At 48.0% G+C, this 25423-nt stretch overlaps 1 protein-coding gene across 5 annotated transcripts in view; it reads right to left on the bottom strand.

Annotated features, from left to right (window-relative positions):
* The window catches only part of LOC135245329 (adenosine kinase-like), a 152586-nt gene that overhangs the window by 20681 nt on the left and 106482 nt on the right, over positions 1 to 25423 (bottom strand). For 3 of the 5 annotated variants that reach the window (XM_064318346.1, XM_064318347.1, XM_064318348.1), the window contains 2 exons: positions 24087 to 24257; positions 3789 to 3824 (listed from right to left, as the gene is read on the bottom strand). In XM_064318346.1, coding sequence (XP_064174416.1) covers positions 3789 to 3824; positions 24087 to 24257 — 207 coding nt within the window. The remainder of the gene's footprint in view (positions 1 to 3788; positions 3825 to 24086; positions 24258 to 25423) is intronic. The other 2 variants (XM_064318349.1, XM_064318350.1) reach the window with 1 other exon arrangement.

The raw sequence follows: 25423 nt of genomic DNA, 5'->3' as shown, positions 1-25423 counted from the left end.
CTGTCAGAGCCGCTGGGTAATTAACCCATCAGGATGCAGGACGAGTGGGCGGGGCGTCTCCCCCGGTTACACGCGGCGCCGTGATGAAAGCGGTGCCTTATTACCCCGTACCTGGCGGAACAGTAGAAGGGTGCGCAGGCGCCCCCCCTCCCCCCACCACCCCCACAAAAACATGGGGGGGGGAGGTGCACTGGGCCTAGCAGCAGGCATGCCCTGAGAAGAGGCACAGGCACCGCTCCTGGGGGGGGGGGGGGGGATGGGGGGATGGGGCTTGGGCCCCTGGCATGCACTGCCCCTAACAGGCACAGACACCAGGCACTGTAACCTGCTCCCCAGGCATCCCAGTCCATTCCCCCCAGCGCCCCCCCCCCCCCCCCCCCGCCCACTAATCACCCATAAAACATTTGGCCTTCCTGCGGAATGAAGAGGAACACAAGGGCGGCCTGGGACTCTAAGTAAGTGTTAATGGAGAGGGTAATGCCGAGACGTTGGGCAGGCAGCGGCGGAAAAGCAATTTGTCTCCGCGAGTGAATTTAAACCAGGCGCCGTCGAGAGCCCGGGGCCCCCAGGGCGCACTAAAGAACAGAAGGGGAGCCGGCTTAATCAAACCTCTCCATCTTCCCATTGTCATGCAACAGGAAGATCAGAGGAATCTCTCTCGATCCGGTTTATCGCCCGGCGTTCGCGTTTAAAAGCCGAGCAGCGCGCGCGCACACACACACACACACCCACACACACCCCTAACCCCCCCACCCCCCCACCCCCGTATCAGAGATACACATTTTAATCATAATTGATTTTACCCGGCGAGTTGCTGATGACTGTATTAGCGCGCCGATTACGTTTAACGGTTTTTATTTGACGGCTCGTTCGTACGAAAACAAGAGGATCCATTTTCCGACCCCGCGACCCACGACAAATTTACCTTTCGCTGCTTTAATGAGCCGTTTTAACAGATGAGGTCTAAACAACCGATGTCGGCGCAAGGGCAATTATCTCTGATTCGGAAATTAATCTAGCCCGCAAAGGCTCGACCGAATCGGCTCCAGGTAACGTTTAAACCTGCGAGATAAGAACACACAGCCCTCGTTCACATAAAACAGCGTTCCGAAGTTAGAAGGGATATTCCATACTTCCCCGCAGCCGACGGAGATCTCCCTCTTTAACAGGGAAGAAATCAAGAAAGGTAGTTACGGCTGAGATATTTATAGGCCGACGCACACAGAATGACCCACATTAGCAGGGAACAGCAGTCACGCACGTATACTCTCTGCAAAGCCCACGCAAGAGCTTCATCATAGGAAAGTCCAGACTTGAAGCAATTTTTTTCAAAATCTGCAATCTCTTCTCTCTCCAAATTGCTGCAAAATCGGTTTCTCTTTTGGCAACGATCCGCCCGACGAAAAACTACGCGAGCTTTATTAGGATGTCAAACTCCGCGCTCGCATTAAGGCTAATGAAAATGCGATCGCTCCCCCGCCCCCGAAATCCATTTGTGACACAGCACCAAGAAGGGATTCAATTACCCCTCATCTGCGGCGGATAGCGCATCCAAAGGGCCTCTTAACAGGAAGTGATGAGCATCAGACTGCACGGTGCGCGCCTTCACCTAATGAAGGCGTAATAAAGACGGATAAAACGCTGACTCTTATCTCCCGGGCTGGAAATGCTAATTGCTTTATTAACAGCCTGTCCCAAGCTAAAAGGGGAAAACGTATCGCCCCGCCCCGCCGGAGTGCTCGGATTGGTTTCGATTGGCTCGCTGCGTTTCCAGTGCGCTCGGGTGCGATGCTTCGCTCGAAGGATTCCGTTTTTTAAAGACGCGTGAAGGCGCGTCGCGTCACAGGAACTCACGATTGCGTAAAAAAAAAAAAAAAACAGCCCGCCCGTTTTTCGACTCGGCTTGGAAGGTCTGATCACACCCGCTTGTCCTTCACACTGCTCTGATGGTTTTTTTGTGAATTCGAGACCCCCCCTACTCCCCACACTGATTACTGATAACCCATTACTGATAACTGCAGACCAAATCGATTACTGAACACTGCAGTCTAAACCAATTACTGATAACTGCAGTCTAAAACAATTACTGATAACCGCAGTTTAAACAGACTACTGATCACTGTAGTCAAAACGGATAGCTGATAACTGCAGTCTAAACTGATTACTGATAACGGCAGTCTAAATTATAACTGATTACATGCACTGTAGAAATGTTTATCTAACAGATAAGACTGAGACAGAGGCCATGTTACTGTTAGACTCCGGATTCTGCCCACTTCAGCCAGTCTAAAGAATCCAAGAAACAATGCATCTTAGCCAATCAGAGTCCAACAGTCTGTCCACTTTATCCAATCCAGGTTGGCCCATCAATAAGTCTTTGCCAGTCTACTGAGTCCAACCGTCTGTCCATCTCAGGCAGTCCAGGTTGGACGGAGTCCAGCACAGGGAGGGTGTGATGTGGGATGTCGGAGGAAGTGATGCGGTAGAGAGTGCAACACGCCCCGGGTATCTTTTCAGCAGAAACAAACCCTCTCATCTGCCGCCAGCGCCAAGTGGATGCGTCAGCTGGCCTTGGCCGCCCGCCAAGAGCCCAGATCCTCAGAAGGCCCGGCACAGCCAATCAGAGCGGTCTCCGCCTCCCCGCCTTCCAACGCCAGCGTCTGACGGGCACAGCCCTCTCTATGAAAGCTGCGATGCTAATTCCCCGTTTCCGCGGATCCGTGGGCGCCGCACACCGCACACCGCACACCGCCGCACGCCGGGTTTTTCGCTTTTGCGTAGCGGCGCACTTCCCCCGGAAAACGAAAGCGATCGATGTCGCTCGCCCGTTTCGCGCACGGCGCTAAATCGTCCCGACAGCAGCAAAGTGTCTCTCGCCGCGTGTGTGACGATGTTCAGCCTTTCATATTTACCTTCTGTGATGTAAGCCCCCCCCCCCTCCTCTCCACCGCCCCCAGCCCCCCCCCCCCCAACCCACTCCTTCTCCTCTCCAAACTGTCAACGCTGTCAGGAAAATTTTCTTTGTACTCCAGTCACGTTGACTGCGCCGTGAGTGATTCCAGGAGACAATTATTCACACGGCGCGGGAACACGCGCGCACTCCGAGAGGGGCCCCACATCGCAAAGATAAGCCACTTAAATTATTTAAGCATATCATTCGCAAAACTCACATTCGCCTCCTTTCCCAAAGCTCACTAAACGCGGCAGCAGGATCCTATTACGGGCCCTGTCAGAGGAATGTCATTATTAACACCCGCCCTCCCTTCATTTAGACGGGAAACAGGCCCTGCTATTATAGCCGTGTTATCATATACGCATCATTATGGAGTTATTAATGCACGTGCTATTAATGAGCAGCATCATATCGGTTCACGTGATCCCTAACTGGACGGGCAGCGAAGCTCTGGGCCCCTGTGCTTCAGCGTATCCTCGCGCTCGTGACGAAGCTGAAGCTGAGGCCGGGCTTCCGTTTAGCACCTTACTGACAGGGCGTCTAGTTGGCCCTAAACTTCCCCGGCTCCCGAGAGGCGGCTCAGAATTCAATAAATAACATCTGCGGGGGGAGGGGGAGGGGGAGGGGGAGGGGGGGGAGGTGGGGGTGCTGGGTGCAGACCCAGCCGAGCCTAGTCACAACCAGGAGCGCCGCCGAACAAAGAAACCATGACGACTGCCGGGTTTCCATGGCAACTGCTGCAAGGCCCGCAGAGTATAATAGCACATCAATCACTGTCCAAAAAAGAACTTCATTCTCAGCAGAAATAAGCCTTCAGGACCGGCGCGCGACTCACCTCAAAGCCCTGCTCCCTCGCGAAAGTGGCGGCTTCCTGAAACGACACAGGGAACAGGCAGTTAATCAGGGCATGCTGGGTAATTATTACACAATCCAGGTGTTGGAGAGGGGGGGGTAGGGGTTGGCGGGGTGGGTCAGGACAGGACAGGACAGGACGGGGCGGGGTTATTTCACGATCCATGTGGTGCGTGGGGTGGGGTAGGGCAGGGTGGGGTGGGGCAGGGCGAGGCAGGGCAAGGTGGAGTTATCTGACGATCCATGTGGTGAGTGGGGCAGGGTGGGATATCACATGACCCCAGGCCGAGGGTTAAGGAGGGGCATCACAGAATCTGAGAGTGTGGGGTGGTGAGTGGCATGGGCTGGGCAGGCGGCAGCGCGGGACGGGGTACGCTACATCACAATCTGGGAGCGCGGACGTCTCCTTTTCATCCACCTCTCCTCCTCCTCCTCTCAGGCTCTGTGCCACTCCAGAGATTAAGCAGCAGGAACAATTTGGCTTTGTTAACGCCGCAATTAGAATTCAAAGGCCTCTTCCAGCACGGATGCATCTGTCCACTTTATTTCACAGCTCACAAACGCCATTAAGCAGCAGTGCAGGCTTCCGGCCGCCCGAGCATGTGAGGCACCCTCCGCAGTCAGCCCCAAAACCGGCCGCGTTTTCATCGCTTACCTCAGTGGGGGCGCACGGGCCCTTTGAAATAAGGAACTGCAGAACCCGTTAGACAAGGCACAAGCAACTTTTCTAAGTGGTTGTAAATTGTTGTGTAAAAAAATAAATAAATAAAAAAATGGCCGGTCAGATGAACCCTCAGAGATGTTGTTGTGCTTTGGTCGTGAATCTTGTCGGTGCATACGACTGCCTGGATACAGCACAGCGGGTTCGCCTGATGCCAAGCGCAGTGGGTGGACATCACGCACAATGCAGCCTGCTGATGGTACAACGCTAAAGGATGCGATTAGGTGGGAAAGGTGGCGCCCCCTGCTGCACAGGCTGACCCTGGGGGGGGGGGGGCAGCAGAGCAGGAGTGGTGGAGGAAGGGGGAAAACCCAATGCGATTGGGCGGTTTCCAAAGGGGGCGGGCCCACGGCTGGACATTCGCACGCAAACAGAGGACACTAAAACGTGTACTGAACACACGAGCCGTGAGTCACGCTGGTGGAAAGGGGAAAAAAATGCGACCGCTGTTTGTCTGAGGACAATCACGAGTCGCTCTCTCCCACCAGGCATCCTGCTCTCCCTGCAGTGGCCGTAAACGCCCTGGCAGAAACGGGGCCCTCTCGGCGGCAGGCTCAGACGCCTCTTCCTGTTTACTGGGCGGATGATTTACGAACCGTCCCTCCGCGGCGCAGCGATTAGCCATGTGTTCCATGTGCTGGGGTGCGCCTGTAAACGGTCTAACCGGCCAGCCCGCCCGCCCGCCATCCGACACGTTACGACGCCATTTTAAAAAAATCCCGCGTTTAGCGGAATTAAATACATCTCCGCTCGGCATCGCGAGCCACGGCCGGCTATTCCAGGTGAGCTCCGGACACCTGCCTCACGTTCATTACCGAGGTATGAGATAAAGATTTCAAGGCTTTGAAATACAAACCCGGAGCTGGCTCACAGGCTCAATTTAAATACAAACCCATTAAAATGTATGAGGTGCTGCTACCACACAGGGCTCAGAAACACAGAGATATTTTTAGAGGGCTTAAGCTAATAATCCCAAAGCTTAAACCAGCCAATTTCGTGCCGAGTTAAATAAAACAAGCCGTATAATTTTCTAAATGACGGGAAAAAAAAAATTTGAATGGCATTTCAGGTTATTCACAAACTGTTTTCAGCACAAGCAAAAACGTAAACCAGGACAGAGTTTAGTCAGAGTAGAGCTTCACAGCTGCTTTCATACGACTGCTAGTCTGACAGTGCAGTTGTCTGTAAAAAGCATCAACAGAGCACATTGTGGTGGGTTTTTACTTTTTGTTGTGAGCTCACATTTGAAGGAATTTCAGGCCAGTGAAAACATTTACAAGCAGAGAATCCTCCAAGCAGTTCAAAGGCCTGCACAGGACGTACAAATGGGCCTTCTGAATATGCTGTTCATATGCACAGTTCAAAACTACGTTTATTAGCAGACGGGTGTTCAGACAAACCCTCTCTGTCAGTGAGTGCCTAGTCCAACGCTTGTGGAGGTGATAGTAACACAGATGGAACATTACATTTTTAAATGGAGTGCCTTCAATTTTGAATCAAACGCCAGCCACAAGGCTGTGAAATCAGTTGATCTCATGATCAAATATAAACCAGAAAGCAGAAGAACCCAGAGGCTTGTCCTTTAAACTCCGGTCCTGGAGGGCTGCAGTCTCTGCTGGTCTTTGTGATCTCGTTTCAATCGGCAGCCAATTTAGGCCACGGAAGCGTGCCGCCTCTTTAGCCAATCAGGGACTTAAATGAAGCACTTCAGTGCAGGAACACTTCAGGAGCCTTCAAACACAGGCCCTGCAGGATTTGAGATTGAGATCCCCTCTTCTACAGCTTCTTCAATCACCAATTTCTTAACCTACTTTTCCCCCTCAGTACCCGTCTGTATTTACCTGCCTAACTGCTGGAATGTGCAAACTGCCGCTTCTTTTCACTCTGCAGTCATCAGCTGTGCAGTCCATCAGTCAGGACTATCAGCACAGAGTCAGGCTCAGTTGTGCAGACCATCAGCACCAAGTCAGACTCAGTTGTGCAGACTATCAGCATCAAGTCAGGCTCAGCTGTGCAGACCATCTACACTGAGTCAGGCTCAGCTGTGAAGTCCATCAGCGCATAGTCAGGCTCAGCTGTGAAGTCCATCAGCGCATAGTCAGGCTCAGCTGTGAAGTCCATCAGCGCATAGTCAGGCTCAGCTGTGAAGTCCATCAACACAGAGTCAGGCTTAGCCTTAAATGCTCAAATGCTGTCTGCGTGCAGGACAGGGCCTGGTAATATGAGCCATGCATTGATAACCCCTATAAATACACCCAGGCCTCAGCGTCACGTTCACAGAGTACGGTCCTCTGCGTTCGCTGCGGTCAGTCAGCGCCACCGAGTTCCTACTTCCTGGATCCAGCCGCCAAAAATCGCCTCGGCAACGCCGCGACACCAATTACCGCCACGCAGCCAGATACTCAGCCGTTTAGCTGGCTGCACTAAAGAGAGTTTAGCGGGAGTAATAGGGCAGAACAATTCAAAGATTAACAGGAATTAGCATTGATTTCAGCCCTCCCGGTTATGTTATAAAACATTTTTTTAAACATACTCATTTAGTGGCTGAGCAAGATTCTGGATTAACAGATTCCATCAGTTTGTGCATTAGGATAATTAAGTTGTTAATACAATACAACCATGTGCTAATGTGTACCCACGTCTACAATCTGGATCAGGACGCTACTTAGCGACATAGCGCCCGTGTTCAAGGATGTGTCTAAGAAACAAGCAAAGATGCTGCAATTCATTGTGAAACGTAAATACATTATCCAGGTTCTGACTACATTGTTCATAGTGGCCTCTTTAACTCAACACAGTGCAACACAGCTTGGCTAAGGCAGGTTTGTGTCACTTGTTTGTGGTAGTTTTTCTTCCGCACATCAGATCAGTCTGTGATGATAAGCAAACACATTTCCAGGGCCGATGGATAGCAGTCGGTCGCCCATGGAGGGGGGTTACAGTCATCTGTGTTACCAAGGAGGGTACAGTCATCAGGGTCGGCCATGGAGGGGGTTCCAGTCGTCTGTGTACCAAGGGGGGGGTAACATTCGTCAGGGTCGGCCATGAGGGGGGGTTCCAGTCGTCTGGTTATCCATGGGGGGAGGGGGGTAACATTCGTCAGGGTCGGCCATGAGGGGGGGGGGTTACAGTCATCCCATGGAGGGTGGTAGCTGGTGGGATTCGCCTCTGTCTCACTGTAAAATTGGGTTAAAGAGGCTACAGTGTGGCCATACAGTGTGAGTCCATAAAGCAGCCGACTCACAATTCATATCCACGAATCCCCCCGTGGAGCTCCCTGCGTTAACCCTGAAACGCTCCGCAAACCCCTCTGCTGAACGAGGTAGAAACCCGTCAGAGCAGAGGGGGAAACGGTCATAAAGAGATCCCTGTTAGCGACTGGCTGCCAACCGTGGAAGCAGTAATCTATGCATGAAGTGAATATGCTCTCCATTCTGGTGGTGAGCCTGACGCTAGCAGTTTTAGCAGCACTGCCAGGACGGCTGCATGTGTGACTGTGTTGTGGCGGCTCTTCTCAGTGCTAATTTGTACCCGTTACGGCTGAGCGTCTGAGTTGCTGCTCCGGGTGAAAATGCAGCAGCCCTGCCAGGGTTTCCTCAGACCTTCACTTTCAGGTCCCACTGTGTCAAGAGTTAGGCTAGACAGCGCTGCTCAAATCCACACACCAGGCACCCGCCAAGAAACTTCCGAAATCACAGTCAACTCTCAGCAGTCTGTAAAGAGCGCAGACCTGTTAATGGAGTTTCCATATTTTGGCGCAACAGGACGGACGGATGATTAATTTGTATATAAAGTTAGCGCTGGCGGTCTGTCGGGGGGAGAGGTGTCCAGCTGGAGGCCCCCCGCGCCTCTCCTGGCTCCGCGGGGTGGAAGGTGCTGTCGGCTGTCAGGGTCGCGAGGACTCAAACCCGCCAAAATCGCTGACCGCAGCCACGGCCCGCTAAACACAACAGTAGCATATGGTGTTCAAATGAGCTGCCGTCGCTACAGCTCACTGATAGAAGGGCCCAAAACAAACAGGGAGCTGGTCAGGTGGGAGGGGCTGGGGGGCGGGGGCGTGGTCAGGGGGGCGGGGACTCCTGAGCCAGAGCATGAGCAGGGGGAGGGCCTGATTTTAGGGTGGCAGTCAAACTCACGGGAAGAGTTGTGCACAGCGGGCGGCTTGGGAGGACTATACAGAACTGAGAGGCGGGGGCAGCATTGCGAGCGTACATATTCGAAATATGTATTTGCATTATTATAATAATACTTATATATTATATGTATATGTATGTATTTCATATGTAATGCTGGTTGCTTGACCCTATTTTAGGATGGTTTATACCCTGTGCCAGCTGCTGGGCAACCAACACCACCATCATTGTGAAAGCGCAGTGTAGCTTACATTTATTCGAAAGGGGTTTTATATTTTTGTAACAAAATATATTTTACAGTATTTTTGTCCGTCCCTCTTTGCCACCTTGTCTGCTGACACTGTCCAGCTCACACCAACACTTCTACACACTCAGACTGATGTTATTTAGGTGTGTCTAAGAGATGAACAGGACCACTCCATGGTAACCAAACACAAGCTAAGCATGTGATTTTCGACACTGCAATTTTTCCCTAACCATAAATCTGTGTTTATCCCCTTCAGCTCAGAGGAGGGCAGGAGGGCAATCCAATATTTATTCTGTAGAGTGCAGTTTACAAACAGAGTGTCAAACAGAACTTCACAGAGGATATTTTTAAAAAGGGAATTAAAAATTTATTAAAAACTGTAAAACGATTCCCTGCCTAAGTGAAATCAACGTCAACTACTAGAAAATGGGAAATTAAAGAACGACCGAAGAATGAATGAATGACCAGTGCCACGCGATACTGTGACCAGTATACGACCATTTTGAGACCAGTCTGAATCCTATCTGAGACATCTCCCATGGGCGAGCACACTTTCTGCAGCAAAGCCCGACTCCATCGCCCTCAAAACCCCAGTTTAATTGCATGTCAAACATCTGAATTAGTTTTTTTGTTAAGATACCAGTCGATATCCTGAAGGGAAATTATTTCAAGAATAAACTATGACAAAAAACAAGGGTGAAAATAAAACTTTCAACTACGCAACAGGAAAAAAAAAAAACCCAACATCAGCACAAACCACACTGTGGTTATATCGCCTAAATCATAAGAGCAGAGTTTAGTCAGAAAGGAGAACTATGTATTACTCAGTTACCGCTCAGCTTGCCCCAGAACTGTGTGTCTGAGGTTTCCTTGCGTGTTTAGACAAGTGACCACGTTCACCATTCACAACGGGAAGAGAGAGAGACGTCCTCTCAGACTGAAACAGAAATGATAAGAACGTGTAAAAGAAATCTCAGGGTACCCAGGTTCTTGGAATTGAAAATGAAAAAATTTGGAGGGGGGCATAAAAGCATAGCTTATCTTGCCCCTCAACACCAGCATGAAACTCCTAGAGGCCACAACAAAACAGCACTGAACACCAGACCCTAGAGACTCCTACCAAACAGCACTGAACACCAGACTCTAGAGACCACAACCAAACAGCACTGAACACAGACCCAAGAGACCATGACCAAACAGCACTGAACACCAGACCCTAGAGACCATGACCAAACAGCACTGAACACCAGACCCTAGAGACCATGACCAAACAGCACTGAACACCAGACCCTAGAGAGCACAGGAAATACTAGACAGTTCTCCTCACCAGGCCAATGCTCTGCCCAGCGTTTGTGTTGTAGATGATGAGGTATCAGTACCATATCAGCTCTAGTGCTTTAATACCTCATATTCCTCCCTCTAATGGGCTTACAACAGGGAAGCAGAGGGGGGGGAGGGGGGGGGGTTTAATCCCCCAGAACATCAACTGACACATTTCTTTTTAACTGCCACTTGAGAGGGAAAAAAAGGTTGTGCTTCATCAAAATGCGAAAAGCCTCACAGGTTTCTTTTTTTTTTTAGGTTGTGTTTTTCCAACCGTAGCCACAGAGATGTGACGAGTGGGCAGGACAAACACAAAGATGCGGTAACGTGTGGCTCCGCCCCCTTTCCACGGCACTTCCCGTAACCTCCTCCGAATGCACGGAAACTCCGTCGCAGCCATCTTAACACGATCTCACACTAATCGTGACGCGAGATATTACTACGACTGCTAAGGCAGTGAGACCGCTTAAAATATCGTCCGGTGCAAGGCCAGCATGAGGCCATTCCTGCGTTCTGGGCCCAATTCAATTTCAGCTCGCTCAATTCAGGAAATTAACTGAAATTCAAGCAATTAACTGAAATTTCCTTGCGGCGCATGACGTCATTATATCATCGTCATCTTTTGATAAATTAATTGCATTTAAACTCATTGTAGTGAATAGACGGGAACTGAAATGGAAATGAGCCCAGCCTTGGTTCAGGCAGTCCTTAATCTCCAAGCAACCACCTATAGGCAGAACATGAGTGTTCCCCCCTGACAGTGAGCACGGCTGCAGTACCGGCTCTACCTGAAAACATGGTTCCCAAAGGAAAATTTGGGAAAGGCCCTGACCATATGGGCCTGGCTCCTAGAACTAATCCCTCATCTTCCCTGAGATTCATCCTCGAAATAGGATTATGATCATTTTTTTCCCGAAAACTGAAAATGAATACAATGCTGGAAGAAGACGCCGGATAAACGTGAGCTAAATGTGTAGTAAACCACCGATAACAGCCACCCACGTTCCTTTGCAAAGTTAAATATGTGAGTTTGCATCAGTACGTATGTACGTATGTATGTCTGTGTACATGTTAATATACTTTGCGTAGCTGGAGGAAGTGAAATCAGAGCTGTGTTTGTGATCTAGGACAGAGCCTCGGGTTTAGATCCGCCAAGCAAAAGCACAGAGAGCGGTCCGCGATGCTTTATTGCGCAGCAGCTGCGAATGCCATCCGCAACATATTTACTACTGATTCACTAAAGCGCTCCCGCTAATCGAGTAACCATGCAACCGGGCCCAAATAAGTCAGCGAGGGCAGTTAGCGGCGGCGCAGAGGCGCAGGGCGAGGCATGTGGACAGGAGTGGAGAAGGACGTCGGGGGGGGGGGGGGAAACGAGAGACTTGATGTGCGTAGATGAGACGAGCAGCAGCACTCCGGATGACCTGGAGGGGGTCTGTCTGATGGCATCTGCAGGGAGGACCGGCGCGGATACGGCTGCAGCATTCCGGTATTCCGGTCAGGAAGGCACAAGAGCCGGAATAACGAGCCGGGTCGCATATGCAATGAGGGAAGAACGGATTTTGTGGATGTTGTACAGGAGAAATTGGCAGCTCTGTGTTAGCAGCATGATAATCACACTGAAAGTCTGTTATTCAGGACAACAGCATTTTTTTTTTCCAGTCTGGGATGCAGACACTGCTGTGTTACCAGGGGTGATTTACGGCGTGGAGTAGCTAGGAGGTATGCACCTCAGTTTGGCAAGATTGACTCAGACATGCAGACTGCTTGTCCAACTCCTTGAGATATCACTGAGACAGGCTGTGATGCATGAGGCAATATGTTCCTCTCTGTGCTGGAAAGCAGAGAAATAGCTGTGTGTTGTCAGCACAGCAGTGGTAGAAGGCATGTGAAGAAATTAGGGAGCCAAAAGATTTAGTGTTCTTTAGGAAAGCAGGAGGGCCCGAGAACGGATCCTTGAGGGACTCCTGTGGAAAGGCAGTGGAATTATGAGATGGTGCCTTGCTGTGTCACCTGATCAGCGAAGCTAGAAAGGAATGACGGACAGCCATTTATGGGTAGTGTTTAACACACGGATCTAACAGTCAACTATAATGAATGCAGCAGAGAGGCAGGAGATGGGATGCTGCTTTTGTTGACAGAGACAGGGACAGAAGTTCTTTTGGCTTCAAAGCACTAACCTAACTCAGAGGGAAGCTGCTCTCATAGCAAACCATATGAGAGACACACAGAATTAACACCGTCACCTCATTTAACACCTTGAAGAATACCATTTCCACTGGCTTTCAGGCAACAGGCTGCCCATATTCCAAGGCTATGCTGGCCACAGCATACCATTTTAACAGACCTCTTAACAATAAACAGGTTTTGGCGGTGAACAGGAAGTGACACTAGCTAGCTCACGACAACAAAAAATATTTTCTTTTGAGTTGTCAAACGGGACATTTTGGCCATCAGGCCAGCCTTCATAAGACACTTTTCAAGCAAAAGGTCACAGCAAGCTCATCTTCTCTGCTGCATTGGACCACACCTGAGGCAGCATCTCATCTCCGCAGCCAGATCACAGTTTTTTTTAAATTTGAAAATGGGTCTCGGTGCCAAGTTATTTCCCAATACACGAAGTAAAAGGCTGGTTCTGCTCCCACCTGGGCTATTTTTGAAGCTGAACAAGAGCTGATTCAATAGCATTAATTGGAAACTTGTCTGTAATTTTGCAAGGGATTCAGTTTAATTTGGTGCACAAGTAATCGTGCTGGGATAATGCCTGAGAAAGGAACCGTTGAGCCACAGATGAGACTGGATGAAAAAACCAGCAAATTGACTTCTTCAGTATTTCAAATGTAATTATTTTTTATTAAAGTAACACAGCTATTGGAGTAGGTTTAAATATTGGCCTTTGTGAAATGAAATGAAAATTATTGCAGAAAAATACAGTACAGGTGTTGGGTTAATTTCTCATCTTTGTTGTCAAGAAATGCTGAATGATAACTTGGTAACGACAAAGACTTTTTTGTCTCTGTTAACCCAAAATGAATACCCTTGTATGGAGGGTCCATTCTCTTGCACACCTAACATTGTTAGTGGTGTCTTCCTCCCATAGCAATGACGGCTGCCCTGGTCATTGACAAGTTGACACCTTCATGGCATTTAAATAGACTGCGTTACACTACCATCAGGCTTCAGGTCACGCTTACTCTTAGTGCTAATTTTCAATCATCTTCATGAATTGGCCATGAGCTGCACAGTTAAAAATGTGTCACTCTGGCAGTAAAATTAATGTGGGGGTAACACAATTTTAATACGCATGACCGAGACACTGTACTGGACACCACACAGTTGCTTGAGCTTTGGGAATCGTACAGCACGTAAATTTCTCTGGTACTTGCAAGAGTCTAATGAGCGAAAAAAAAAACAAACGGAGCCCTTTCATAGATCCGCTCTTCTGTATTTCTGTATTTCTGCAGAGATGCTCCACTTCCTCCTTTCATTTCGAGTATACGCTCAGCCGGCGGACCCTCGGCGGGACAGCTTGGGAGCCGTATGTGCTGATACCGGGGGGGGCGGGGTGGGGTGGGGCGGGGGGGGGGGCGGCTCAGCGGCGTGGGCCCGTCTCAGAGACCCTAGCTCTGGGCACCACGACGAGGTCACATCGTCACCACTGCTCACCAACGCGGACCATCTGTCAGGACACCGCCGGCACCGAGAACTCAATCAAGCAACAGAGCGAATTCAGCCAAATCCCCACAGCAAGCGAGATGCTCACACTACTATGCACTTACAGAGCCATTGGTTCAGCCATTTTAAACAGTCCATTTTCTCCATTAAAAAATAAATAAAATAAATGCTGATCTTACACAAACCTGAATACTGGCACTTTATAAAGGCAGAGGCTGCACAATTTTAAACATACACCAGGTGAAACATCTGTGGCCAACTGCTCTTCTTGGCACCAATACGGAAAGTCTGTAGCACAGGATAACTGTGACCAACTGCTCTTATTGGCTGGAGCACAGCTAGCATGTAGCACAGGATAACTGTGGCCAACTGCTCTTATTGGCTGGAGCACAGCTAGCATGTAGCACAGGATAACTGTGGCTAACTGCTCTTATTGGCTGGAGCACAGCTAGCATGTAGCACAGGATAGCGGTGTCTAACTGCTCTTATTGGCTGGAGTACAGCAAGTGCGTAGCACAGGATAGCTGTAGCTATTGTTCTAATTGGCTGAAGTACAGCTAGCGAGCAGCACAGGTTAGCTGTGACTAACTGCTCTTATTGGCTGAAGTAAAGCTAGCTTGTAGCACAGGATAGCAGTGGCTAACTGCTCTTATTGACTGAAGTACAGCTAGCCTGTAGCACAGGATAGCAGTGGCTAACTGCTTCTATTGGCTGGAGTACAGCCAGCGCGTAGCGCAGGACAGCAGACGAAAGGAATATCCACGGGGCTGTGTGAGAAACCCTTGCTGTGATGCAAGCAAAAGGCCCTCAGTAGTCTTGAAAACACAAGCCCATTCATCACTGTATACACGGGAGCAAAGCCCCTCTTCAACAGAAGTGCGGCTTTGCAACATCTCACCCTCATTGTTGCTGCCAATGGCCAGCAAAGGATAACCCACGTAACGCAGTCTTTAAACAACAAGCCGGCACAAAGAGGCCCTTTCCACTTTCCATCTCCTTGCCCTCATGCACCGTCACACAAAATATGTTGAGTGCCTCATGAGGGCTTCTGAAAAGAGAGCCTTTTCTCTCGCAACGCATGAGGTTCAAACCCTCAGATAAAATCTTACGTCCAAAGGCGTAAGTGCCGCTGGGAGAAATCACAGTTACGGGGGTAAAAAAAACATCAACAAACATTCTCGCTTCTCCAAATATGAGGGCGAAAAAAACAACAGCCAACGCTTTTTGTTTTGTTTTTTTTTTCCCCTTCCCTGTATTACAAGAGCAGCAGCTTGACGTGCGGGTTAATCAGATTGAAATGTCAGTTTTACAGTAGCACTCACATATAAATGTAAAAGCCAAAGGGTTTAAGTGAACGAGCCAAGTTCAAACAGTAAATACATACACAAAGACTAGGATGACAAAATAAGCGGCGGATCCACTTTGTAGACTTAGGTTACAGAAACAGCACGTCGACTTAATTGCCCCACAAATCTCTCTTGGATAACACCTTAAAGGTGAATCTCGGATATTAATTTCAACCCACACACTTGACACAGCCCTCATGTAACATTCATTTTAACCACTTAAAAAAAAAAAAGAAAAAAAAAAGTGAACGTTCATATCTGTAGAAACAGCGCGGCGGGATGTTAATTATCTTTTTCGCACGCCTCGCTCTCTCGAAGGGAACACGTATTCCTGCGTCTGTAGGCATTTCGACAGCCCTCCGCAGATTTAATTTGCTTGTGCTGCTCAGCCACAGCTAATGTAAAAGCATGCAAACAGCCGCCACGCGTACAAGGAAGAGCGGTCATGTGACCCATGCCTGGATGGCTCCATCTAGAGAAGGAAAAAACAAAAAACAAAAAAAAACATGGACAACAAAACTAATGATTTAATTTCCGGATTGCCATGATAGCTTACGGATAGTGCAGTTTACTCTACCCCCCCCCACCCCCCGCACTCCACCCAAAAGTACACTCGTTAAAAAGAACAGAACAGCTTGCTAACTTAGCTCACTTAAAAAAAATTATTTTTTTTAACTGTGTGCTACAAGAGGTTCTGGCAGCTGTTCAAAGCTGAGCAGCGCTGGCATTTGAGGACAGTGGCCGGGGAGGAAATCAAAAGAGAGAGAGAATGTGCTGGGGAAGAGCGGTGCACGGCGGCGAGAACGCTGTCATACGGAGACAAAGCGCGAGGAAGATGAGGAAATCCGCCGCTTTCTCCCAGTCATTCGCAAGAGGCCCTTCCAGCCCAGGCTCAGACGCTTTTGGTGGGCAGTGTTTTGGCAGTTTGGTGGGCAGTGTTTTGGTGGTCTGGCGGTCAGTGTGTTGGTGGGTAGTGTTTTGGTGGTTTGGTGGGCAGCATTTAGGTGGTTTGGTAGGCAGCATTTTGGTGGGAAGTGTTTGCAGCATTTTGATGGGCAGTGGTACAAACATGGGAGGGGAGGGCTCGCGTCTCAACGCCTCCCAGATCCTCCCAGATGGCATAACGGAGTATCAACGACAGACAGGAGTCCAGAAAAATGAAATAAAATAAGGGGCTCTTTGTCAAGGCAAACCTGGCTTTTACATCTCCTTCTTTTATTTTGGAAAGTGTGGGCTGGACTGCATGCAGTCTACGGGCAATAAAATTCCTTTTACCGCAGGGGCTTCTTCAGGGAAACGACACCCCGTGGTGATTTGGGCCCCCCCCCAGACACACACAAACACACACGTTACCACAGCAGTTGAGAGTATGCTTACATTGGCGCTGACGATGGTAACGGGCGTGGCCGCGGGCAAAGGAGCCTTCCCTGCAGCCCTGCATACTCAGGGCAGGCCTGTGGGGATTCCCCACCCCTGACGCCCCCCCCCCCCCCAAAAAAAATACCGACTTCATATCACTAAGGCCTTTTTCCATACACACACTGGGGCAGTGCTGGAAAAGCCATCAGAGCAGTCCTTCACCTCACAGACTCCCTGGGTGTAAAGCTGAGAACTCAGACTCGACTGTAACCATGACAGCCTGAGGGCCTTTCCGCAAACCATGACCTGCAGGGCTGTAAGGCACACCTAACTGAACCCAAATGGTTCTGTGGACAAAAAAAATAAAAAAATAAAAAAATCAAGCAGAGATGGCTAGTGGATATTTATTTATCCACTATTTTCTCTTTTATTATATTTATTTTCTTATTGCGTTTCTCATGTGTTTATGTCCTTCTAATATAAACTTGTTTTATGCCCTGCATTTTCATCTGATTTTAAGGTAAGTGCTTTAAATTGCATCTTTTGCATGAATTGTGCTATATAAATAAAGTTTGGCTGATTGATGGATTGATAAAAAGCACACACAATACAGAGAGGTACTAGAATAAACAAAATACACAAATAAGAAAAGAGAATCGTCTTCCTTTACAGACAAAGAAAGAAATGGACTAAAAAGCATTCAAGAGCCAGAAGATGACTGATTTCATCGACAGCACAGGGCACATTAAATTACCTTCCCCTGAAAAAGTAGGTAATATACCACTTCCTGTCTGCAAATGGACATAAGGAAGCATAAAGATACATAATGATGCGATCAGGCTATTCAGCCCATCTAGACTTGTAATCTACCTACAGTACCGGCTATTTGTCTACTTAACTGAGCAGTTTTAGCCCCTGAAGAACATTCAGTTGTCACTATTTCCACTTTCAGTCGACAATTTTAATGAATTGGTGAAATGTTTCCAATGTGAACTTGACACGTGAATCCACAGAATCCCGTCCAAAGAAAATTCTGGTAAATTCACTTCACTTACCAAAGGGATGTCTGTCACAGATTTCCTTCCCCAGCGTAATGTGGTAACACTTTCTTTGAATGGTTATTCATAAATGTAAGAGTATTTAAAATCACATGATTAGCATGTGCTTTTTGGTCACAGTAGTTTCTTAGACACACTAAAATAAGCCAGGTCTGAGTCTGTGAGATTGTTGGCTCAACTGGGCTGTGCCAAAAGACAAGGTGGCAGCCCAGGATGTACAAAAACCCGCTGAAATATATATTCTTACAAAATACGAAACACTTTTCCAAACAGACGCATTGATAAGCTGCAACCAAAATGGCGGAGGCGTAGGTTTCTTTGCGAGCCAGTAACCTGCATTACATGTGAAACACAGAAGAGCAAAATACATATTTCAAATACATGTTAGGAAAGATGCTCCTCCCTGGAGGCAGGTTTGCGGCGCTGATGAGGAGAGCATAAGCGGGCCACAGAAAACCGTTCCAGCTCGCTGCTGCGTTCGGGTTCTGAGCGGCAGGGCCAGTCCTGAACGAGCCGCCAGAGCGACTTCCACAGTACCCCCGACCCCGACCCCGCGGCCATCCCGTCGGTAATAACCGCTATTTCAACCGTTAACGCTTCATTTTAAACCGCATTCTCCGTATGAATGGCTAAGCGACCCTGTTTTTTTTGCGATGTTGTCAGACAATCCGTCCTCGTGGCGTTCTGGCACTGTCCACCCCGCGCGTTTGCACACGGGCAGTACCGCACGCTGAAAGGCCTGGCCTTTGGCTTTAACACGCAGTCCAGGGGAAGCAGAGAGAGACTCACTCCATCAGGCCAGCGCAGTTGCCCTGGATGGCTTTTTTTTTCTTTCTTTTTTTTAATGTCACTTGAAGAGAAAACAATCTGGTGTCAGCAGGCTGGACGTCTTGCCGCTCCAGCGCCATGGCAACAGCGTTTCTGTCACCTCGGATATAAAGACCTGCCTCCTTCAGCGCCAGCCTGTCACTCACCACAGAAATGAGCACCGGGACCCAAAATGCAACACGGCAATTACCAGCATTACGTAAGAGCGGATCCACGATTAGGAGCTGGAGAGGAGCAGGAGAGAGGTAAAGACTGTCAACATGATATAAACAGCAGCGAGGCTGATGGCTAGAACAGAAGAAGAACTCAGGGCCAGGTTTACGTACAGAGAAAACTCACGGCGCAAACTGCGGGCTGACTGCAGGGCATGTGGGTGCAGCCTGCCTGAAATTAAGGTCTCACTTACCAAGGCTACAAGCGAATTACTGTACACAGCCAGCAAATGGTACCACCTACTATTCGCATTGGTGCATAAAGCAGGGCTTAAAAGGCACAGCCCCACCCCCCCACCCAAAAACAACAACAACAACAATAAAAAAATCCTGTTAACTGCATTGAATACACAGTAAAGTGTCCAGTGTGAAAACAGCTCTAACAGAGTTTATAGGCCATATAGTGGTCACATAAACGCTGTAAGAGCTGATTTAACACTGAAAATTGTCCTGTGTGTCTTCATGGGATGTGGGGAAATGTATGCATCTTTATGTATGTGCCACAGAGAAGAGCGTAGGCTATTCAGCACTAATGCACGCGTGGGACCAAATGTGTATATTCCAGCTGTCGGGGCATTTGCCAACAGAATTAATCCAGATGTGAGATAGTGTAATGTTGCACGGAGCTTGACTTGTTGCCGGGACGGAATGGGAGCCTGTGGGAGGTTCCAGGTCATCTCTCATTTCTCACAGAAGAGTAATATTTTGAGCTCTCTTCCTGTAGCTACGGTAACATTGTCAGTGACAACAGGCCCTCAAAGGCTCAAACCTCGTAAATATGTACCAAATCGAACATTAAAGAAGCAGGAACAAACACACAGTAACCCTGCATTATATTATTTTAGTAAAGCAATTTTTCCACAACGGACGAACGTGATTTAATGCACCAGCTTATCAATGCGTTTATTTGTATTATTTACCTACTAGCAGCAACTGCCCACTGTTTCTCTTAAACTTCAAGCCCTTGTTAGGAAGACTCATATTATGCATTTTTAGATGCATAAAAAACAGATAAATTAAAACTTTAACTGTACAAAGTTGCAATCAGTTAGAAAACCTTTAGAAAAAGACGTGTAACTTATTTAAAATATTTTTCCTCAGTTATTAAAATTTGAAATTTTATATTAAAAATGCGATTTTTAGTCCCTTTCACTGCCCTGAATGAGATGGATTGGCGTGGGGAGGGTCGAGTTGGCAGGTACTGTGTGTGGGGGGGGGGGGGGGTTGAACTATGCGGTGGAGAGGAGCCTTGAGTGAACCCTTGTGGGGGTGGCGGGGGTCGTAGTGTTAAAGAGACGTTTGCGGAAAATCATTTTTTTTCAAGTAAAACGCTACTGAAACCATTTTAAACGCGCAGCTTCAAGTCGTAAGAAGAGCAAATGCAGGGATTTTCAGCAGGGCTCCTGTGGAAGTGCTGGTCGTCAGTCGGGCCCGCTCCGGGTCCGGGCCGGGCCGGGAAGGGAGGGGTCCCGCTCGAAAGCCAAGAGGCCTCGCGGGAGCACCGCGCGGTCCAAAACGGCTCACGGAAAAGAGAAGCAAAAAGAAGAAAAAAATAAATAAATAAAATAAAAAGAGACCCGGCCAAATTTTCTGAAGGATCCCCTAAGAGGAACGGCTGGCGTTATAAACTCATTCCTGTTACCACTGGGCCTCCCGGACAGGCCCGAAAACCGCCGCCCCCCACCGGGGCGGGAATCAAAACACGCACGCACACTTTCAAACGCATCATCGGCATGGCAACAAAGGAAAAGGCTGCTCGCTGCTTCGACCGCCGCGGCCTCGCTGTACCGTTGGCAAGCGAGTCCGAAGCGCGTTAGCGATACGCTACACCCCGGTGAACTGTACGCATCCACATCTGCTCCCGATTATTCAGCAGGGGACGTTAGCCCCATTTCTCTCCTGCTCCTTTTTGCTTATGTGTTCAAATCATGGCTGCATGACCTCCCCCGCTACGTGCCACGCCTAAGTCTTCACAGACAGCAGTGTGTGTGTTATTAATGGCTTCAGGAATTAAGGTGGCGGAGAGGGGGCACTTAAAGTAAAGCTTAATCAAATAATATCAGACAAACCGAAACCTACGCCGCTTCTGCTCATTCGTTGCAGTCTGCAAGATTAAATTACACTGCGTGTTTACATAGCAATCGAGGGCCACTGAATGATCGTACATCATGAAATTTCCGTAGCGGGTGCATTTGGCTGGATCTTGTCGAGTACCATGCCCGAGAGACAAAAAAAAAAAAAAAAACGCTTCACTCTAAGGAACACAAATCCATTTTACCCTTGGATCCATTACCCAGAATGCCCTACTGCTGCCCTCTTCGCAGGAAGAGATACCTGATGAGATCCATAGTGTGTGACACAGACAAAATGAGCAGCACACTCAGGATCTCAGTCAATGTTGCAACAGCCAGTGTTGCTACAGTCGGTGCTGCTCCCAGAGAACAGGTGAGAGATCTATCAAGATCTGACTATGGTTCTCAGGACACCTGTAACCCCCCCCCCCCCCCCCCAGTGTGGAGACACACAGACACAAAGTCCCTTTCGCACTAGACTGAACCACTAGTGAGATATTCCGGGCAGCCCAGGACAGCTGTGAGCAGCGTGTGACCTGCACCAAACAGCTCACTGACACAGAGCAGCGAAAATCAATAAATAAGCAGCCATGAAATGGTGACACGATTAAGAGGAGTGATAGAGGGATAAGCTCTGATCTGTGTTTGTGTTCCTGTGTGACATGTTAAATGGAGGTGAAGAGAAGGGGAGGGGCTGGGGGGGCAGGCGGGATTAACACTTGGGCTTCTGGAAGTTTGTAGGGCAGAACAAGTTTCCAAAAATACATGCACACAAAAATACACAAGTGCATGCATACAAAAACAAATACGCACACGCACAGAAACAGACACACATAAGTGCATGTAGACAAAAATACATAAATGTTTACAGAAACACACACACATGCAACACGTGACCAAATGAGGTGTTGCAGTACTATATTGGTACTAATGTTGTGTTACAGTAATGCAGTAACACAGTGTTACACAGTATTAGTGAAACGCTACAGTACCATATTACCCCTTAGAGGGTTAGACAGCACTAATGCTGTGTTACAGTACTTAAACAACACAGTATTAGCGAAATGCTACAGTACCATATTAACCCTTAGAGGGTTAGACAGCACTAATGCTGTGTTACAGTACTTAAACAACACAGTATTAGCGAAATGATACAGTATTAACTCTTAGAGGGTTAGACAGCACTAATGCTGTGTTACAGCACTTAAACAACACAGTATTAGCAAAACGCTACAGTACCATATTACCCCTTAGAGGGTTAGACAGCACTAATGCTGCGTTACAGCACTTAAACAACACAGTATTAGCGAAACGCTACAGTACCATATTACCCCTTAGAGGGTTAGACAGCACTAACGCTGTGTTACAGCACTTAAACAACACAGTATTAGCGAAATGCTACAGTACCATATTAACCCTTAGAGGGTTAGACAGCACTAATGCTGTGTTACAGTACTTAAACAACACAGTATTAGCGAAATGCTACAGTACCATATTACCCCTTAGAGGGTTAGACAGCACTAATGCTGTGTTACAGCACTTAAACAACACAGTATTAGCGAAATGCTACAGTGCCATATTAACCCTTAGAGGGTTAGACAGCACTAATGCTGTGTTACAGCACTTAAACAACACAGTATTAGCGAAATGCTACAGTACCATATTACCCCTTAGAGGGTTAGACAGCACTAATGCTGTGTTACAGTACTTTAGCAACACAGTATTAGCGAAATGCTACAGTACCATATTAACCCTTAGAGGGTTAGACAGCACTAATGCTGTGTTACAGCACTTTAGCAACACAGTATTAGTGAAATGCTACAGTACCATATTAACCCTTAGAGGGTTAGACAGCACTAATGCTGTGTTACAGCACTTTAGCAACACAGTATTAGCGAAATGCTACAGTACCATATTAACCCTTAGAGGGTTAGACAGCACTAATGCTGTGTTACAGCACTTTAGCAACACAGTATTAGCGAAATGCTACAGTACCATATTAACCCTCAGAGGGTTAGACAGCACTAATGCTGTGTTACAGCACTTAAACAACACAGTATTAGCGAAATGCTACAGTACCATATTAACCCTTAGAGGGTTAGACAGCACTAATGCTGTGTTACAGCACTTAAACAACACAGTATTAGCGAAATGCTACAGTACCATATTAACCCTCAGAGGGTTAGACAGCACTAATGCTGTGTTACAGTACTTAAACAACACAGTATTAGCGAAATGCTACAGTACCATATTAACCCTTAGAGGGTTAGACAGCACTAATGCTGTGTTACAGCACTTAAACAACACAGTATTAGCGAAATGATACAGTATTAACTCTTAGAGGGTTAGACAGCACTAATGCTGTGTTACAGCACTTAAACAACACAGTATTAGCAAAACGCTACAGTACCATATTACCCCTTAGAGGGTTAGACAGCACTAATGCTGCGTTACAGCACTTAAACAACACAGTATTAGCGAAACGCTACAGTACCATATAAACCCTTAGAGGGTTAGACAGCACTAATGCTGTGTTACAGCACTTAAACAACACAGTATTAGCGAAACGCTACAGTACCATATTAACCCTCAGAGGGTTAGACAGCACTAATGCTGTGTTACAGTACTTTAGCAACACAGTATTAGCGAAATGCTACAGTACCATATTAACCCTTAGAGGGTTAGACAGCACTAATGCTGTGTTACAGTACTTAAACAACACAGTATTAGCGAAATGCTACAGTACCATATTAACCCTTAGAGGGTTAGACAGCACTAATGCTGCGTTACAGTACTTAAACAACACAGTATTAGCGAAATGCTACAGTACCATATTAACCCTTAGAGGCTTAGACAGCACTAATGCTGTGTTACAGTACTTAAACAACACAGTATTAGCGAAATGCTACAGTACCATATTAACCCTTAGAGGGTTAGACAGCACTAATGCTGTGTTACAGCACTTAAACAACACAGTATTAGCGAAACTAATTTCGCTAATACTGCTAATAGGGTACTAGGACGGAGTGTAGCACAGTGGGTAAGGAACTGGACTTGTAACCGAAAGGTCGCAGGTTCGATTCCCGGGTAGGACACTGCCGTTGTACCCTTGAGCAAGGTACTTAACCTGCATTGCTTCAGTATATATCCAGCTGTGTAAATGGATACAATGTAAAAATGCTATGTAAAAAAAGTTGTGTAAGTCGCTCTGGATAAGAGCGTCTGCTAAATGCCTGTAATGTAATGTAATGTAATGAAACGCTACAGTACCATATTAACCCGCAGAGGGTTGGGCTACCGGGCTCACCGTCTCGTTCCCGAACAGGACGTCCACGTACGGCATGACCTGCATCATCTGCTCCTTGAAGAACTGGCTGATGAAGGGGGCGGAGAGGTTGATGCTGAAAATCTTGCCGTGCTCCGAGGCGTGCTTGGCCACCTTCAGGATGGACTCCAGGGACACGGTCAGGAAGAAACCCTGCGACGAGGAGGGAGGAAGCCCGTTAGCACGGCTACGAGCACCGGCGTAATCGCGCGATCGAGAGTCGCGGTGCGCCCCTACCGCCGCCACACCATGGTCAGTGTCACCTGGGGGACGCCACAGTCACATACCAGACGGGCGCATGCAGGTTTCTGTAATGAGTTCAACGCGATGCAGCACACTGAATGGTCCGGAAGCTACTGGACATGCACACTAATCCTCGTATCATCTCATGAGTAGTGTTCTAGACAGAAGGACCTCAGTGGGATCCATAAAAAAAGGCCAATGCAGTAACATTAGGGCCAGCTCCACCGGCTCCGCACAAGCCTCGGAGGTCCCTGTGTTATTTACAATCTACACCAGTGGAAAACACCCCTGTTCCTAGGCTTTCAATCCAATCCTAACAAAGCGCACTACGCCTTCAACAGCTAGAGATCTTGTTCAGCTGCTAATTAGAAGAATTAGGATTGAAATTAGGGTTGAAATGAAAACAGACAGGATGGTAGATCTCCCAGGAATGAGGTTGGGCAGCCCGGCTCTACATGACTGACTGTCAGAGGAAAAGTCCTTAGATGAACTTTCATAAGTATTCAGATGACAACGTGATTGTGGACCTCCTCTAAAACTACTGTCATCCAATTCCAACAATGGTGTGATGAAAATTATTTTGACGTGAAACCGGAAAAGACAAACAAAAGGGTCATGGATTTCATAAGAACACCCCCCCCCCCCCCCCCCCCCCACAAAAAGGAGCCTTCCCATCGGATCAAAAACAATAGAAAGAATTGAGTAGTTTAGAAATCTGGGCACTGTCACACCGCACAGCGAATTGACCTTCTGAGCAAATTGTCATCGAGTGCATGCCAAATGTCAATCAAGACTGTTCTCCCTCTGCAAACTCAGGAAATTGAATGTCAATCAGCCACTGCTGCAAAGCATTTCACACCGGCTTCATTGAATCAGCAATGACCTTCAGCCCGGCGGCTTGGTTTGGCTCCCTAAATAGCATCAGACAAACTGAGCTGGAGAGGGTAACGTTACTGAGCAGTGACATCATAGAGAGACAATAAAGAGCCCATGAAACACTATTAAGGAGTTAAAAAAACGAAAATATAATGGGACTAACCTCCCTCACAACCCCTGAATCATCGGTTTGAGATTGT

This window comes from Anguilla rostrata, chromosome 18, assembly GCF_018555375.3.
Source record: "Anguilla rostrata isolate EN2019 chromosome 18, ASM1855537v3, whole genome shotgun sequence".
In the NCBI taxonomy this organism is placed as follows: Eukaryota; Metazoa; Chordata; class Actinopteri; order Anguilliformes; family Anguillidae; genus Anguilla; species Anguilla rostrata.
This window is presented reverse-complemented; position numbering and strand designations above follow the sequence as displayed.